This window comes from Canariomyces notabilis (genome assembly GCF_033297395.1).
Source record: "Canariomyces notabilis strain CBS 508.74 unplaced genomic scaffold N656scaffold_10, whole genome shotgun sequence".
NCBI lineage: Eukaryota > Fungi > Ascomycota > Sordariomycetes > Sordariales > Chaetomiaceae > Canariomyces > Canariomyces notabilis.
The window spans coordinates 81,225-98,210 of record NW_027041832.1 but is presented as its reverse complement, the minus strand read 5'-3'; the positions used below and the strand labels follow the sequence as shown (position 1 = coordinate 98,210).

General features: G+C 53.2%; 5 protein-coding genes across 5 annotated transcripts; 1 reads left to right on the top strand and 4 right to left on the bottom strand.

The window, feature by feature from the left end:
* Positions 1-5,514: 5,514 nt before the first annotated feature.
* N656DRAFT_70891 (uncharacterized protein) lies at positions 5,515-6,331 on the bottom strand. The gene is made up of 2 exons (XM_064811549.1): positions 6,078-6,331; positions 5,515-5,984 (listed from the first exon to the last, which is right to left on the bottom strand). Exons 1-2 carry the CDS (start codon positions 6,246-6,248, stop codon positions 5,766-5,768), a joined length of 390 nt encoding a protein of 129 aa, XP_064670238.1. The 5' UTR covers positions 6,249-6,331; the 3' UTR covers positions 5,515-5,765.
* Positions 6,332-6,668: 337 nt separating this feature from the next.
* On the bottom strand, positions 6,669-7,997 carry N656DRAFT_836743 (SET domain-containing protein; the record flags this gene model as incomplete). Its single annotated transcript, XM_064818795.1, has 2 exons — positions 7,851-7,997; positions 6,669-7,784 (listed from the first exon to the last, which is right to left on the bottom strand). Exons 1-2 carry the CDS (start codon positions 7,944-7,946, stop codon positions 6,669-6,671), a joined length of 1,212 nt encoding a protein of 403 aa, XP_064670237.1. The 5' UTR covers positions 7,947-7,997.
* Positions 7,998-9,309: 1,312 nt separating this feature from the next.
* Positions 9,310-11,855, bottom strand: N656DRAFT_70771 (vanillyl alcohol oxidase). The gene is made up of 7 exons (XM_064811451.1): positions 11,222-11,855; positions 11,163-11,173; positions 10,944-11,099; positions 10,500-10,887; positions 10,359-10,443; positions 10,269-10,307; positions 9,310-10,204 (listed from the first exon to the last, which is right to left on the bottom strand). Exons 1-7 carry the CDS (start codon positions 11,485-11,487, stop codon positions 9,341-9,343), a joined length of 1,809 nt encoding a protein of 602 aa, XP_064670236.1. The 5' UTR covers positions 11,488-11,855; the 3' UTR covers positions 9,310-9,340.
* Positions 11,856-14,517, bottom strand: N656DRAFT_70770 (HET-domain-containing protein). The gene is made up of 4 exons (XM_064811449.1): positions 14,247-14,517; positions 13,700-14,054; positions 12,286-13,633; positions 11,856-12,229 (listed from the first exon to the last, which is right to left on the bottom strand). The coding sequence occupies exons 1-4, from the start codon at positions 14,257-14,259 to the stop codon at positions 12,224-12,226; spliced, it is 1,722 nt and encodes a 573-aa protein (XP_064670235.1). The 5' UTR covers positions 14,260-14,517; the 3' UTR covers positions 11,856-12,223.
* Positions 14,518-15,468: 951 nt separating this feature from the next.
* On the top strand, positions 15,469-16,950 carry N656DRAFT_778883 (carbohydrate kinase). The gene is made up of 2 exons (XM_064815092.1): positions 15,469-16,115; positions 16,266-16,950. The coding sequence occupies exons 1-2, from the start codon at positions 15,954-15,956 to the stop codon at positions 16,887-16,889; spliced, it is 786 nt and encodes a 261-aa protein (XP_064670234.1). The 5' UTR covers positions 15,469-15,953; the 3' UTR covers positions 16,890-16,950.
* Positions 16,951-16,986: the final 36 nt, after the last annotated feature.

The window sequence follows — 16,986 nt, the reverse complement described above, 5'->3', positions numbered from 1 at the left end:
CGAAGCGAGGTATGGTTGGATGGTGAATCGTAAAATGTTTCAACCAGGGTTGAGTGGAGGTTGAGAACAGGTTGTCCAGAGTCAGACCCTTGGTGAGGGCGTGTCGCCGTTTATATCCAGCTCCTCAATGCAGCGAACCATTGTCACCATCGAAGCCGCGCCACGGGCGGTACAATGACGCGCCGCCGATGGAAACCGATTACGCCGACAACGCGAGTCGTTTGATAGTTTCGTCAGTGCCAAGCTTTGGAGCGTGTGAAAGCTAGGCAGCAGGGCCCAATGCGGGCGTGTTGTTCAGTAATCCCGCCCCTTCTTGGCCTAGCATCTAGAACCCTTTCAGCGAATGTTCACGAAATTGCCAGTGTTCAGAGCCAAGCGAGGCAGGTACCACGTCGTAACCCCGGGTGGGCGACCAAGCAGTCTAACCTTCTTTGGAGGATACCCCACTTGCTAACCGCATCTCAGTCGACGTCCAAATCGCCATCACGGAATGTTGAGGTGAACATGCCGCAAGCAAATGGTAAATTAGAGCGAATACAGGACAATCACGGCTATCCCGCGCGAGGGAAAAACGATCCGTACAACTAGCTGAGCACATGGGGTTTCCTCTCTTTGACTTGACAGTTGCCCAGCTGACGACCGCCCGGAGCCGATTATTAATCATATTACCCCTTCCGGTGTCCGGAGACAAGTGGGGCCAGGCACGGCGACCCGGGACCCACTTTAGACATCCTACGAAATGCCGATGCCGGTCTTGGCGAGGAACCTCTCCGGTGTAAACAGAAAGGTGAAAAAAACAGGTCAACATCAACAGACAAGCGAGTAGGGTGACTTAAGCCAAATGCATCGGGTTCCAATTCCGACACTGTAATTTGCTAGGCTTCGGGGTAGCGGGGCATCATCGTCGCCTCCTGCCTCGCTCAATGGGAAAAGGAGACATGACGGAGCTGGCAGGTGAGAGTATTATTGCTAGATAGACTCTTGTTCCCCGCTCACCCCTATCAACCCAATTGGGTACTCCAGTGTGTAGGCCTTGGCAAGCGAGAGGTCTTCAGGTCTGACTTGATGAGTATTCCCCCCTTCTATGTCCGCATACTCCAAGGGCTTAGCGGAGATGGTTTGTATATGTAGATGTGGCCAAAGATCCTCGCTCCCCAAGAACTGAATCAGCTCGGAAATTACCCCAATCGGTAATCTACTTCTGCCCGAAAATAACCTCGCTCGGTGAAGTACTCGCGGGGAATGCCCTTCCGTTATAAGGGAATCCGGACGCGTTGCTGTAAGTTGCCTTCCCCTAAGAAAATATTAGAGACTGAAATAGATCCGAGGTAAACACATATCAAACCAGAATTGGACTTGGATATACCTTCTCCGGTAGCTTGTAACACAACGACTACTCAAGGCTCCGTCGCTCAAGCTATTGCGCTGATTGTCTCTAGAAATCCCTGCCAGGGCCGCCCCCACGGCTATTGTCACCGTTAGCGATAGCCCCCGTACCAACCAAAATGATGGCAACGATGGCTCTGCGATGAACTTACCCCTCCATATGAGCTCAGTATTGATGCCCATATTACAACGCTCAGATGGTTTACCTGGGTATCAAGGGCGTTAGTTTGGCTAAGGTACTAGTAGCCGTGTGAAACTTCTGCGGGTGTCGCGCCTATTGCTGTTGTTCGCGTTGGCGTTCGACATCCTATCAGATTCGAGTGATGGCGACATGGGTTCCGGCATGAACGTACTCCTCCGTTTCAACTCGGCGATGATGACGTTATACCATCTTAAGATATGCGTAACTTCAACGTAAGTACCAGCCCTCGCCGGCTCCGCTGTAACAACGGCCCAGTCGTTCCCAACTCGACGACCCGTAGGGATCCGTGTTAGCCATGGTCGGTATTTCTCCTCTTCGCATTATTGACCCTCATCTATCATCCTGTCAGTGCTCAAGGGCATAGACCATATGTCAGTACGATCACAACTGTTGAAATGCAGGACCTCCGAAAAGCAGCCAGTTGCAGACATATAGAAGCCTTGGCCTCAAGTCCGTGAAGCAGCCCTTCGAGGCTGGATATCTTACGCGGATCTTCGTCTCACACAACCTCCACATGCAATGACCGAACCAGCAGTGTGATTATTCTCCCGGGTGATATTTATGATATTTTCGGGGGAAGCCTGGCTCCGATGACTGTTGTCGGCGTTAGCGTTGGCCCTTGTGGTTGGATAATGGTGAAGGAGGTCGCGTTGTACCTGGATCTATGCAATTATTCAAGTTGCATCGTAAAGCCCCTGGGGATGCCCGCGAGGGCTGCCCCTACCACTGTTGTCGGCGTTAGCCCCGGTTCCGCGATGGATCATGGATGCTCCAGTCCGCTATAAACTTACCTCGAAGCTGCAACTCCCTGATTATTTCTCGATACCGTTGTTCTTCCGTGGTTCCGGTATCCGCCAGAAACCAGCCCTCGCGGGCTTCCTTGTACATCCTTCCCCAATCTGCACCATTCTCGATTCTATTTGTCAACAAGGTGCCTAACTTGGACATCGAGTGGTACAAAGTGCACGAATTCTATCCAAGTATGGAGGTTAGTGACTCCTCTGTCAGTATAGTCAGTCGTTTACTTGCGGGTGTCATGATCAATGATTCGACTGTGCACGTTGTTGCTCAGGTGGATGGAGTGTCGTCTGGGGATCTTCTCCGAAGCCGCCCCTAGGACTGTTGTCGGCGGCAGCGTTAGCTCTCGTGCTTGAATGATGGTGACGGGGGCTCTACCACTGACTTGCTCCACTTCGGCCCCCATGGCAAACTCACACCTACCCTCTCCAGCGCGGCAACAAGCCGTTTAAATCTCAACCTCGGAGGGCATCCCTGCAATCTTCATAAGGGGGTATCTTCCCGCCACTTACGGCCAGGCGTCATTGGCCCCGGCTTACCAGCAAGACGGCCGTCATGGTCGACATCAAACGAGAACGAAGGATGAGTGAAGTCCCGGGTATCTTCACATCAGGCACTGTTGGAGTCCTTCCAGAAGTTTCAACATAGCCAACGGGTAAACTGAAGTATTTCGTAGTAGGCCGCGAAGTCGCAAATTGTATTGAAGCGTTGTTGGTTCGCGCCAACGCACACTGCGAACTATTGTATTAGGTCGTTCACATGGGGTGATCCCTTGGGATCCCCGCTAGGGCGGCGCCTACAACTCTGCTCGGCGTTAGTCCTGGTTTTTCGCGATGGAGGATCCAGTCCGCTATAACTTAAGCTTACCGCGAAGCTCTTTTTCGTCAATGATCGCGAACCCTCTCTTTGAGATATCAAATCGCTCGCGAAAATTCCGGCCCTTTCCATAACTGGTGCCGTGTTGTGCCAGAAACCGGCCCTGCAGCGCTTCCTGGTACAGGCTACCCCGGTCGGCGACGCCCTCGATAAGATGATTGGTCTACCTGTGTCGGACTTGTGTATGAATGGGCAACGACTATTGTATAAGATACTGGTAACCGTGGGGGATCACTGTAGGTACACGCCTATCTACTGCTGTCGTCGTTAGCGTTTACCCTCGTACCAGAATCGAGTGACTGTAACGGGGGCTCCGGCACAAACCTACCTCTTAATTCCATCTCCGTGATGATGGGTTGGAACCATCTTTCTTGCAATGTTCCGTGCTCCGTAAGCAAATGACCTGCGCGGGCCTCTCTATACTGAGTCCCCCAATCCGTTCCGCTCTCGATCAAGTGATCGAGCAGGTGTCGTACCTGGCTGTCGATGGGTACGAAGGTGACATACATGATCGTCGGGTAAGTAGCAATTTGGTTGAAGCTCAGAGGCGAAGACAACAAGCCCGTACGACCACAGGTTGATGTACCGCATTTCGGGTGCAGGAACCTCTGTGACTGTGTCATGTATCCCATGAATCTCCCCGAAGCCCTGTATGTAATAATTCCAAGATTGCTGCAATAATCTCGTATCGGATCCCAGCATCACTCAACACATTCATGGACCGAATAGGGAAAGTAGTTGACCTTTCTGTGGGTATCAACGTACGGCATCTCACACGGACCTGTGGTGGCTTCATAACTCGCTCAACAACCATGTTTGCTGGGAAGAGTGTCTTCTAGGGATTTCGGCCATGGCAGCCATGACTGTTGTCGGCGTTAGCGTTAGCCCTTGTACTTGATTGATGCCGACGGAAGGTCCGCCATGAACTTACTACGCCATCTCATTTCCCCGAGTTTGCCCTTTACTCAACCTGGAAATCCCATGGGATTCCAGATAATGCTGCCCCTACGACTGTTATCGGCGTTAGCGTTAGCCTCAGTACCATACTCGAATGATGGCGGCGGCGCTTCAGGATGAACTTACTCCTCCACTTTAACTCCGCGATGATGGCATTATACCATCGTTCGCGATCGGTTCCATGATCCGCTAGAAATGAGCCCTCGCGGGCTTCACGGTATATCCTACCCCAGTCGCGACCGCTTTCAATAAGGTGGTCTAGTAAGTGCCGGACCTGAGCCTCAATGGAGATAAAGGCGACGAACTCTGCGTAGGTAGCGGTTAGTGGATCCCCGTTCGTATGGTTGGCAAATTACTTGCGAGTATCAAAATCAACAAGTCGTCTGTAAGTGTTGTTGTCAGTACGATATGCCAGTGCTAGAGAAAGTATCATCAACCATGGATGGAAGACGGGAGCTAGAAAATCCCTTGCTATACTTACGACATTTCTGCTTTCTCGATGATTTACCGATGATTCTTGATAAATTCGGATGACTTTTTGCGTTGGAGATGTACAAAGTTGCGTAGCCTCTCGTTGTAGCAAGTGATGGGGAGAGAGATTTTTGGCAACAGCAGGGCAAGCCGCGGACGATTTAATACTCGAGCAAATCGACTGGCAACCACAAGACCCGCCGGCAAACAATTCACAAAGCGAGGAAGGAGCGCAAGGCCTTGTTCACACCTTTTTAAGGGTCCTTCACCGAACAACAAAGCCCCCCCTGAGACACCTGGCCAGGTCACTTGGGTCTGCCTGCCTCTTCCCCCCAAACCCTCCCCAGGTCCGCAGCCGTCGCTGAGTGACCATTTCACTTTTCCTTCCATCGCTTTTACGAGCAAAGCGGCGGCGGTGGTCTGTGGGCGGTGTCGGCAGAGTCTACACCATTGAAGCAAAAATGACCCGGGAAGTCCTCACTGGTTTGGCCGGCCGCCTTTCCTCTCTTGTCGTTGTAGGCAATGTATTCGGTTGCGGCCCGGGGCAGTCATCAATGTTAGCGATCAGACCCGTGTAAACGTGGTCCTTTTGCTGCAATAGCTCTTCCATCGGCGGTCGAGCAGGCGGAGGCTGGGAAGAACTCGGCGTTCTAACCGGTCGTCATGTCCATGTACAAATATAACTTCAAGTGGATACTGCGTGTCAACGCCTGAGGTCAGGTCCTAACTAGCACCACGGCATCTTCAGGAACATCAATATATCTACAAGTGAAGGGATGACAGGTCATGGCGCAAATGATGACTGGACCATGACTGGAGATTGAGAGGTTGAGCATGCTGGATTCATTTGGGAGAAGACTGGATTTATAGATTGATACAGCCAGGTAAACAACTCGGATGGAGAACGCAGGCATACGGTCGCCGACTCCAACAGCAGCAAGGGCAAGCTGCCGTGGTGTTTGGGGAAAGCAAACTCGACGGTCATCGCCAGCTCCAACGCGGATTGTCCAACGCCGTACGGGCAGTACCGCGTTTTCATGCTCTCTATGGCAAGAAGGGCTTTGACTTTCGCCAGTCATGGTTCCCCAATCTCTCTGTTTCCGTCACAGGGTCTTCTTAGCCGCTGTTGTTTCCTATCACGGGCCCATTCTCGTCCATGACGCGACATGGTCCGCTCCTTCCCCATAGTGTTTTCCATGGCATTTTGGCCTTCCGTAGCGAGCAACGCAGCAGAAAGGGCCGCCTTGTTTGAGCTGGATGGCGGGAGGATGTTTGCGTTTAACAACTGGGTTGTCTAATGAATGTTTGCAAGTACCGTCAGTTGTTATCATCGTGATTTATGTTTGCAAGTAACGTCAGTCATTGTCGTGGATGACTTGCCACTTACCTGCCTAGTTGACTGTGAATACCTCATGTCTTCGCCTTTTGCCTCGCATCCTGGGACGCGTTCTCGCGGACTGATTGATGCTACCGACGACCTCCTTTTGGACTGGACCCTCCCAGAGCCTCTGATCTGTACTATAAAGGAAAGAAGCATTGCCACAGCGGTTTCTGTCATCCGGCCGCCTAAGTTTCCATGACGGAGCCTAAAACATGGGTTGAAAACATTGAGCTCCCAGCATGTACTCTGTTCATCCGAACAAGCAAGCAAAGCCAGTCTGCTGCCATCAGCGGCTACGCGTCTACGAAAACAGCAATACCAGCTCATCTGACTCATCCCATGAGTCACCTGGGAGATGGAAACGCGAGATTCCTTCAGTCGATAATTACCAGAAGCATTCTTCTGTGACCACGGGACCGAAGACCGAAATACGACACGGGCTTTGTTGTGTCAAATGTTTGTTTCGGTTTTAAGTTGAAGCCACTTCCGACTGAAACTGCCAGTGCATTTCGTTTTTGTCTTTCACTTTGTCTAGAACTACCCATCTCATAAATAAGTAACCCCCGTCTTCGCCTTGTCCCATCTCCACGCCTTGTCTCATCTCTGCAGTCTCCTCCTCCAGGTGAAATGTCCCTTTGGATTCTCCGCGAGGACCCTCATCGCTTCCGCATCCCCCGCCGTCTCCCCCCTCTCCATTACCACCGCCTCGTGCGCAAGCTTCGCATACTTGCCCGCTTTCTTCGCATCCCCAAGCATGTTGTAGTTCAACGCGACAAGCGTGTACGCACCCGCTACCTTCGCATCAAGGCTCTCCTCCTGATACAACCTCACCAGCCTTTCCAACAACTCCCCATTAACCCCTTTACTCGAAATATCCTCCAATTTCCTTTCAATCTGCAGAATCTCCTGCACCCTCCGATCCGACTTCGCCGCCTCCTTCTCACCCAACATGCACTGCGCGCACGAACACTTGAACCCCCACACCTGCTGCGCCCGGGCCTGCCTTGCGGCCCGCGGCTCCAGCGAGTCCAGGTACGAGATGGCCAGCTCCTCGCCCGGCTGCACGTCCCGCACGACAGTGGTGGTGTGTGCCAGCGTGCGCGGGTCGAGATGGAAAACCACGTTGGGACGGCAGTCGTGGTTGAAGCGCGACGCGTGCGGGTAATTGGCGTAGTGCTGGCCGCCAAGGCCGCCGCCACCGCCTAGGTCCAGCTGGAAGGAGTTTGTGGCGAGGATGGCACTGATCTTGTGGGCGAGGGAGTGGTATTCGTGCTGTTCGTGGTTGGGGTCGGAGTGGCTCATTTGGGAGAGGAAGGCTTGCTGGAGGGGAGCAGGTAGCTGGGTGACTGCTGCTTCGAGGAGTGGTATTTGAGCGTGCGCGGGGAGCTCCTCGAGAAAGCTGCGGTGGATGAGCACGGCGGGAGGGACCTGCATGAGGCGGTCACCGCGGCGGAGGGTGGTGTTGGCCACGAGACCAAGGCCCTTGCCTTTGATTTCGGCGAGGTGGAATGGCGGTGGCGCGGTTAAAGAGCTTCCATGTGCGTTTGGGTCGTCGAACATCTTCTTCAGCCTTTTGAGGTTGGAGTTGGTGGTGATTGTGACCATCCCCCTGCCGCCGGCGAACCCATGGTTTGCGTAAATGCAAAAATGGTCGGCGCACCGGCCTGTGGAGTCCCACCTTGATGGCGGTTGACCCGAAGCTGCTTGGTTTCCCTTGAATTCCTTCGCTATTCTTTCGTCTGATATAAATTGCTCTTGAATCTCGTCGATTCCGCAGACAAGCTGGGGAGGGGGTGGTCGCCAGAGGCATAGATTTGGCAAGGACAATGCAGCGCAAGCGCGCTCAGCCAGCATCACAAAGAGAACGGCCCGCATTCCTTTTGTCTTTTGCTATATTCTGAGCTCAGCCTACGACCTGTGACAGAGTTCTACCTGCTATTACTACATGGAAGAGATGTGAAGTTGAACTAAGGTTGTCGGTGTTTAGAGTTTCAGATGGCGACTGAAACACTCAGGGGCAAGCTGCCAGCTGCCAAGAACAGTTCACCCCTGAGACCAAGGGTGGCAGGTGCAATTATAGAAATCCGCTTGGCTTTTGCGGTATTTATTGTGGTTCTGGCGGGGCCTTCCCACCTTGGCTCAACCTTAAGTCACTCCAACTGCACAGAAAATACCACTACATACTTTCCCAGCGTTTCAACTCCCGCTTCTTGACATTCTCCATATAAACCGACAGCATTCAAACTCTCGACCTGTGAATTGGAGTGGTTGGGATACTCGCTCTGAGTTCGAACTCTTTCTCCATGTGAGTACGAGCCGTCATCAAAATTATCGAACCCATGTCATCGAGGTGCACTGAGCTACCCTTTCAGCTTCTGGGTCCAGAATCATCCAGATCACGTCCTACCCAACCAAAGACGTGAAATTTCGAACAACTTCGATTGATTTCCCATCTGCACGTCTCAGAAAAGGAAGGACGGCTTCGGCTGGATAAAGCGCTTCAGCATGTCCAGTGGCAGTCAGCAGGTAAGTACTAGATAGTAAGATCGCGACGAATGGGCCATGCGGCCAATACCTCGTAACCTCAATGAGAAGCGCTGACAAACCCTGCGTCAAGAACAATAGGGGAACCGGTTCCAGCCCGGGTGACATACTCGCAGACCTTACGAGACGTAGTCGGGCCCTTGCCGTCCAGTTGGAGCAGCTTCCAACCTTCGCTCGCATGGACGACGACCAGCGTGATATTATCGTTTGAAATCAAAGAGAGAATTAACGTCGTTCGCGAACTCGAGCAACTGGTCGCCGAGCTGAATCACCTGGCTAAGGCCCCAAACAATTGTCAGTGCAACATATGCATGTATCTCCCCAGTCGATGGGAAGTTTAACTTGCCAAATCGACATTTAAGAACTTTCAATGGCGCCAGGATCGTAATCGGTTCGTGGAGTTAGTGGCGGCTGCTTTGGGGCGAACGGGCTTTTCATGAGTTAAGTAAACGATCACAATAAACCAGGAGTATGAAAGGAAGGGCGTCATGGTGTATGGAGCGACTGAATGGCAAGACTTCTCTTTTTCTGCGGCTCGAGTGTCAAGCGGGTAGTGACTGATGTGATGGAACCGAGTCCCCTACACGTCTGCCGTGTGTTCAAGTTGCTGGCAGCAAATCAGTCCGGTGCATTGTTGTCTGCGAGGTACCTTACACCATGGTGAGACGTACAAACCCGTCGTCCAAGCTATCCCTTCACTGGTCCAAACATGGCAGTCCTCCCCCTCAAGCCAGATCAACGCCATTACCCTCCGACCGCTCCCCACTATCCCTCGTCATCTCCCACCCGCGACCTCTATACCGCTTCGGCCAGATTCCGCACCGTCCCGGCGCCAGAATCCCCTGCGGATCCAGCGCATCCTTCAGCCTCTCATTAAACTTCATCAGCGCCCCATCATTCCAGTTATACGTGCCCGCCACCTGATCCATAAGCACCAGATGCGTCCGGTACTCTCCATAGCCCAACTTAGCCGCCTCATCCACCATATCCCTTAGACACGCCAGCGCCGCCTTCCGCTGCCCAGCATCCGCTCGGTCAAACACAATCTCCACAATCAGATGCATCTCTCTCAGCCCCACACAAAAGGCCGGAAAGAAATCAATCCCGTATCGCTCATGCGCCTCCTTGCCCAAGGCAAACAACCTAGCAGCATCGGCGCCGCGGATGGGCGAGACGGGGCTGAAGGCGATATGCGCGCCATTAGGTTGCCAGTTGACCCAGCGCAGCTCGTGTATATCAGGAACCCCGCGAGCGACCCGGTCGCGCGCCCAAAAGTACTCGTCCGCGGGGAGAGTCGAAGGGTCGATGCGCCGTGCCCCTGGGATCCGTCGGAACGCGGCGTCCACCAGCGCCAGCTTGTGCGCCCGCACTTGCGGCGGGCCGTAGGACATCCCGTAGTACGCCCACGCGTGGTCGCCGACGGGGGTCTTGGCTGCCGCGGCGTGTACGGCTTCGCTGGGCATCGGGCCGGAGCCCGAGTAAAATTCGGTGCGTGGGCGGCCGCGTGCTGCGAGGGCCTGTGTTACGTGCCGCAGCTGGGCGACGTTCTCGAGGATGTTGGAGATTCGGAGGGGGCGGATGATGTCGATCTGATCGGGTTGGCATGATTAGGATTGGCTGTTGCTGGATTGAGACGAGGCAGAGGTAGCTTACAAGCGGAGCGAGGTCCTCCTCTTTGGGAAAGGTGTACATCTGCTCGAGGTTAGGCCATGCTCCTCGGAATAAGGGGGAGAACGGCCCTACAAACGCTTCGTGTCCGCCTGGATTCGGCATCAGGGTCATGCCCATCTTGGTCACGATGCCAAAGTTGGACTGCGAAAAGATACCACTGGGAAAAGCACCGTCAGTACCGAGAACGGACTGTGATAGCCGCCACACACTCACTCCGAAAACGGCCCGAATCCATACGGGAACGCCTGCCAGGTATTATTCCCCGGCAGCGCTCCCATGCCGGTCCTAATGACTTCGCCAGTCGGTAAAACCACCTCCAGACCCGAGTGACAAGCCCAGTGGTCGCCATAGGGGGTGTAGCCGACACCGCGGTCGACCGTGTTTCCAATGATGGATCCGCCCCCGAGATCAGGTGTGTCAATCCACATGTGATCCTCGAGTCCCCGCTCCTTGATGGCCTCGTAGAGGGCATAAAAGGAAACCCCCGGCTCCACGAGACACGTGTAGTCTTCAGCGTTGATGTCCAGGATCTTGTTCATGCGCTTCCCGAGGTCGATGGTCACGGAGCCACGGACTCGAGGCGCCGCGCCGCCGTATCCCACTGTCACGACATGTCAGCTCAGGTTCCCGTCATTTTGGGTTCAGGGGCGACCGCACAATTCCGGCCCATCGATATCGGAAAGATGGGGATCCGATACTTGTTTGCCCAGAGGACGATTTGCTGCACTTCCTCCGTGCTGCCCGGGTAGACGATAGCTGAGGCAACGAATTCTTCCTCGTCAAGGATAGTCATCATGTCGTGCGTGTTGGGGTCTGTCTTGGTAAGCGTTCTGAATCTCATAACGCATCCTTTGAAAAGGAAGCTGGGCTACGAACGTTCCATGTACCTGCTCATCCCATCAGCAAACGCATTTGCAGGGCCGGGCGTTTCTTACCAGCCGTCCTTAAGAGGCTTGTCGTTGATCTCAACATTTTCTTGGCCGAGCTGCTCCTTGAGCTCGGCGAGTGCCTTGAGGAACTCGTCTCTTTCAATGCCCTGTGGCACAACCGGCAGCCTTTGGCGTTCATTTTGCGGTTTTGTTCTCGTTTCGAAAATTACCTCCTTTTCTTTCCGCGCCTTCTCGAGCAAATAGGCGGGTATACCCGAGTGGGCGCTGGGGAGAGTTGGCACGTCCGAGTGGGCTTCAGCTGCGAATGACATGGTGTCTCAATACTACGTGTGGTTATAGTGGATTCGTCCAGGTAACAGATCATGTTGATTCCTTTCCGGCGGAATCACAACTGACTGTCAGATAATAATACACACGGGCGGAAACACAGAGCCGCGGCTTACCCCGCGGAGGGGTGCGCGCATCGGACCCTTCTCCGCATGTGCCGGCAGGCGATTACCTTCCAAGGCCTCCCCCTCACGGCCCGCACCCGGCCGGTATCCCCCGCAGGCACGGTGCAAATGCTACTTCAAGATCCCGATGTCTGATGAACTTCTTAATCGGGTATTGTTCAGCGTCCGCAGTCGTACGTGGCAACCATGCAATCCTAGAAGCTAGGGAGCAATATTAATGTCTCTGATCAATAATAGTGTTTGACCGTCTTTACAGCGGTCTCCAGAAAAGCTTCGCTCTGCGATTTGCTCGCCTGTTGATGGGTAGACGTCATGGGGTTCCTTGAGACAGTTGTCCACATCTTCCATGAACCAAACCACTCATGAGAGAACCATCTGCACGTGCTCGGGATGCAGCCTGTCCCACGCCGGTTTCCATACCCGGCCGAGAGCCTTCCGATAGGTGAAATCTCCGTCTCGTTCCACCCAGAGGACGCTATAGAATTCATAGACATCAACATCCTTCATCTCAGGAATAGCCCCAACTTCAGACAGAAGCCCCGTGTCCCGCTTCTGGCCTCCCAAGTTTGCGATTCCGCCAGAGATCATGACAAGTTCACACCTCTCACCTGTCGGAATCTCGCCCTCGCTGGAGGTGTTGAGGTGAAGCATACCTACCGATCTGGAGTCTGCGTCAACCAGAGTGCACTCAACACAGAACGGCACGTTTCGCATCGCTATGTTGCACCAAATCTTCATATCTACTCGGGACGCTCTGTCGCGTAGCCGAGTTCCCACAAAGGCGAATATACGGGATGATTCAAAGGATAATTGCGTCTCCCAGCGGTCGTCTCCTGATTCTGCACTCCAGGGCCCAATTGGCAGCGGAAACCGGAAGTTAACTCCCGGGATGTCTCGATGCCTGAAGACCAGCCTTGAGGTTCCTTTGTCTGCGGATCGCCGACGCCACCGTGTTGCTACCGGCCACATCCTCCAGCAAACGCAAGCACTCCTCCAGTTTCTCCGTGACAGTCCGGGACTCGCGGATTCTGGAATAGTATCTATTTGGACTCGCGACCATCCTGGGGGTGTCTCCAGAGAAGAATCGTTTGCATAGTTCTTCCAAGATTCGTACTCATTGATGATGAGATGGTTCTTTCCTGTATGGCGGTCCGTCTTCTGCCAAGACACCACTGGATGGATCGAAACAAGCATCTGTCCTTGGTTCTTCCCTTCCATCTCTTCCAGAACAAGTTGACTTGATAATCCGAGGTAGCCAGTAGTGACATTTCCTTGCCATCCTACCCACGACCAGCTGGGGAACGAGGTTGCCCGAGTTGGGTCTGTCCGTCGGATGACTGGCGTGCTGGGGTACCACAACAGCCCATAGTCAAAGTACAGTTCCGGAAGCCCATGGAAGAAACCTCCTTTGAAGGTGCGGCTCAGCCTGGCAAGGATGGCCGAGAAGGCTCTGAGGCCGTCAGACGGGTATGTAAGGAGCCGTCTGCTGTAGGATGACACTAGGTGTTCATACTGACGCAAATCCGGCCACCGTGAATGCGTAAAGTTGTAGTGGCCGCCTCCTATAGCTGATTTTGACGTGGTTGTCATTACTCCATCTGGCTCGGCGGCAACGTCCTCTGACCACCTTGACTTGCGGCATTCCCAGAGCAGCCTACCCCTGAAGAAGACAACGTTCCTGGGTGATAAAATCCGCTCCTGGAAGGTCCATCCACGCCTGTGCCATGTTGTTGTACGCGAATTGTGCTGAGTCTCGTCTTCGAGGCGGGCCATCATAATGCAATGGTCTGTGAACCTGAGGAGGTTTTGATTGTACGACCGAGGGAGAGAACCACCTCCAATGCCACGTAAGCCATAATCTGCATCGTCCCCATCAGCGGCTATGATGGTGAAGTAAGAGTTTGCATAGATGGACGACATATGGCCAAGTTGCTCCTCGAGGGAGCTTGGATCATCTTGGACGATACACAGTCTGTCGACCCAGAGATATCGCTGATGCATCATCCTGGTAAAGGAAATTGCGTCAGCAACAGTCCTTGGTAGCGGGTTGTGGTTGGCTTTATCTGCGAGCGCTCCATGAATCCGAAGGTCCTTGAAGTTGCTCTTGGTTGTCTCAAGAACACCGGGGATCGTTCCCCAGACATAGCTCAGCGTCACATATGTTACTGGTTTGCGTATCTCGATTAGGCAGAGATGTTCAACATCGATGAGGATGAGATAACTTGGCCAGGATGTGTTCTGCCAGGCAGGGAGTGCATGGCATATCCCTCCATGGTGATGGTCGCAAAAGGAGGTCCAGAGACGTGGTCGACTCAAATCGATCCAGCTAGCATCGACCGGAATGAAATGATCAGCTTGAGGCGCAAGCTCGTAAGATGGAACCAAGTCGAGGAATTTATGAAATTCGCGGCATGGTTCTTCGCCATCTATGCGTTCAAAACACGTCTATGCGTTCCAAGTTGTAAGCATAGGAGCATTGGTATTTGAGGGTTTTAACGCCTTAGGTATCGCTGCCAACTTACTGGCATGAGCATGAACGTTAGATCAGAACCACCAAAAATACGGATCGGACATCGACGAAGCTGGCAGCCGGGGTTATCTGAGAGAAAAAAGCCAACCAAAAACTGGCATACAGGGCAATCTTTGTTGCGTTGGAACTCAACAAGATGCCATGCAAGCAATATATCAAACAAATAGTTCCTGCGAGCTATAGTACGTAGCATTAGACCGCCGAGGCGTTCGCAAGTCTGACACTGAGGTCTCTGCTCCATAAGGGCTGTATAACAGTCGAAGTTGAAAACTGATGACCACCGGAGGAACAAGATTGGAAGCCTCGTTAATTGATGTAGGCAGTTGCGTGGGACGTTCCTGTCTCGGGAGGGAGTGACGCGACCGTTTATAGCCTAACGCTCCTGCCTCGTTCGCATAAGGTACCTTACCAACGGTTCGGCTGACTGCTGGGCTGAACGGTCCTTTAGCCGTCCCCGGCTGTTCGAGCAAAACTGCACCACTGCCACCGCACAGCCATCACACTGGCAGCCTCCCGTCCCCCCTTTTTAGGCCTGTTTGCAATCTCCGTATCTCGGCAACAGGTAGGTGCGTACTGAAACTGGAAATCAATATAGTAGTCCTTATAGTAGTGTTTGGTTCGTGGTACATATGTGCGATATTATTCTCCCCGACTGCAGTCTGGGCAGTGCCATGGTAAGGTAGTATTGCACTTCATATACTAGCTGATATTGTTTGAGTGCTCAAGACTGGACAAGCGGACAGCTGAATTCCAGGTTACTTGAGTACTACCGAGCAGGGAGACGAAGGTTCTTGACCCTACGGGCACCAATACCACCTAAATAACCTGATAACTTATGTATCTATAGGACAGAACCCAATGCAGGGGAGGAAATCTCATTGCAATAGTAGGACTAGCACTGTAAGCATGCTGATAACATTGGTGCCCACGATGTACATGAAGCCAGCTAGGTCCACGGTAGGCGCCAGGGTGAGCCCGCATTGTAACACTAGTAATCTTTTCTCGATTGCCTCTTCGTTCTTGCGGTACAGGACATTGGTATATTATTATTATTCCTACCCCGCTATGCCTATCTAACAGGCTCCTCGGAGGACATTGGTATATCAAGGCACCAGATTAGTAGTCTTGATCAGGGCTATTTATTGCTACTAGTAGAGTAAGGGGGTGTCTCTGACAATACACTGCAGTGTGTCTCATGCCAATGTAGTCCGGCACTAGCGGATTGAACTCTAATGATAACATTATGGGACCTACGAAGTAACATGATGTTTACTAGCTATCTTGGGTGCTATATACCTAATGTCTATATATGGCTGGTACTTGCTAGTGCCGGACTATACTTGCCAGTGCCGGACTATACTTGCCAGTGCCGGACTATACTTGCCAGTGCCGGACTATTACGCCGTGAAGAGGAAGGTTTAACTAGCCCGTACATGTAGTAACAGAGGCCCCCTCTTCCCTGCTAGGAGAAATACTTCAATAGTAATGGGAACATCATTATTTACTTACCTAAGGCCAATCGAGCCAGAGGAACCAAGGTGCGAGCACTCCTCCCCGAGTACCCTCCTCATGCCGGGCGCAAACCTTTTAGTAACCCGTCTCTGGCAAGCTATCACATACACACTCAACCGGTGACGTCATCCATAACCGTCCGCTAGCGTCTAGGGGCAGGAACCGAAACAAGAACCCTATCCGTACTGCTTTTTATACCGGGAACCTTCAGCTGGAATTCAGCATTGTCAACACTCGGAACTCAGAACGAAGCCCCTTCACCATCCGTCACAAAATTTTCACCATGGCCCAGGCCGACGTCCAGCAACCCCCTGACTACAACCTTAACGGCAACCTGAATCGCCGCTGGGTATGGTTTATAACGGGCCCAACCGCGAGCGGCAAGACGACCATTGCCAAAGCTCTCGCCCAAAGCCTCGGCTTCATCTTTGTAGAAGGCGACGATGTCCGTACTCATCCCCCTATTCCCATCCATCCTCGTCGACCTTCATTCCCTGGACCTCCCCTGAGAAGCAACCCGGTACCCCTACATACACTCATGACACAGACCGACCCCATAACTCACCATAAAGCTAAGCTAAACCATGCCTAACAGTACCACCCACCACAAAACCGCGACAAAATGTCGCACAACATCCCCCTCACAGACGCAGACCGCACAGCCTGGCTGCGCGCCATCCACGACCGCGAAACGTCAAACTCTGCATCATCACCACCGCCATCATCTCCGGCACAGCAACAGCGACAACAGCAGCAGCATCCCGATGATCCCAACTCAAACAACTTGATAATAACCTGTTCAGCACTCAAGCGCAAATACCGGGACGTGCTCCGCGGCCGCCACCGTGACCAACCCCAACTCGATGATGATCATGATGCCGACACCCCACCTGCAGCTGCACGCACTCCGAGTCAAAGTCAAACTCTGCCACACATCCGCTTTGTCCTCCTCGACGTAGACGCATCACTCCTCCGCGAACGCGCGGCCCAGAGGAAGGGGCACTTTGCCGGCCCCGGGCTAGTGCAGAGCCAGTTGCAGGATCTGGAGCGGCCGGAGGGTGACTCGGAACGGGATGTGGTTGTTGTCAGGGTCGAGAAGGACCAGAGTGTGGAGGAGACGGTTAAGCAGGTGGAGAGGCGGGTTAGGGAGGAGATGGGCAGGGAGAGGATGGAGATGAATGGGAATGGGAATGGGGAGGGGTTTTTGAAGGTGCTGTGAATCCTCGACCTCGGGGCCCGGGTGCTGTGATGGCTAGGTGAGGTATGCGGTGATTCCTGTTGGCTACTGTCCTTGAAAGGGGGTTGTCAGTGCCTGA

Bases quoted from the DNA above. Each gene is read 5' to 3' on its own strand.
- N656DRAFT_70891 (XM_064811549.1), bottom strand. From the start codon at position 6,248: ATGACAGAAACCGCTGTGGCAATGCTTCTTTCCTTTATAGTACAGATC. The intron at 5,985-6,077 runs GTAAGTGGCAAG...AACATTCATTAG, and splicing joins ATTCACAGTCAACTAGGCAG to ACAACCCAGTTGTTAAACGC.
- N656DRAFT_70771 (XM_064811451.1), bottom strand. From the start codon at position 11,487: ATGTCATTCGCAGCTGAAGCCCACTCGGACGTGCCAACTCTCCCCAGC. The intron at 10,444-10,499 runs GTGAGTGTGTGG...TGCTTTTCCCAG, and splicing joins GGATTCGGGCCGTTTTCGGA to TGGTATCTTTTCGCAGTCCA. The intron at 10,308-10,358 runs GTAGGGCCGTTC...AACCTCGAGCAG, and splicing joins CAGGCGGACACGAAGCGTTT to ATGTACACCTTTCCCAAAGA.
- N656DRAFT_70770 (XM_064811449.1), bottom strand. The intron at 13,634-13,699 runs GCTCGCAGATAA...TTCCTTTACCAG, and splicing joins GACCTTCGGATTCATGGAGC to GATGATGCATCAGCGATATC.
- N656DRAFT_778883 (XM_064815092.1), top strand. From the start codon at position 15,954: ATGGCCCAGGCCGACGTCCAGCAACCCCCTGACTACAACCTTAACGGC. The intron at 16,116-16,265 runs GTCCGTACTCAT...CATGCCTAACAG, and splicing joins TCTTTGTAGAAGGCGACGAT to TACCACCCACCACAAAACCG.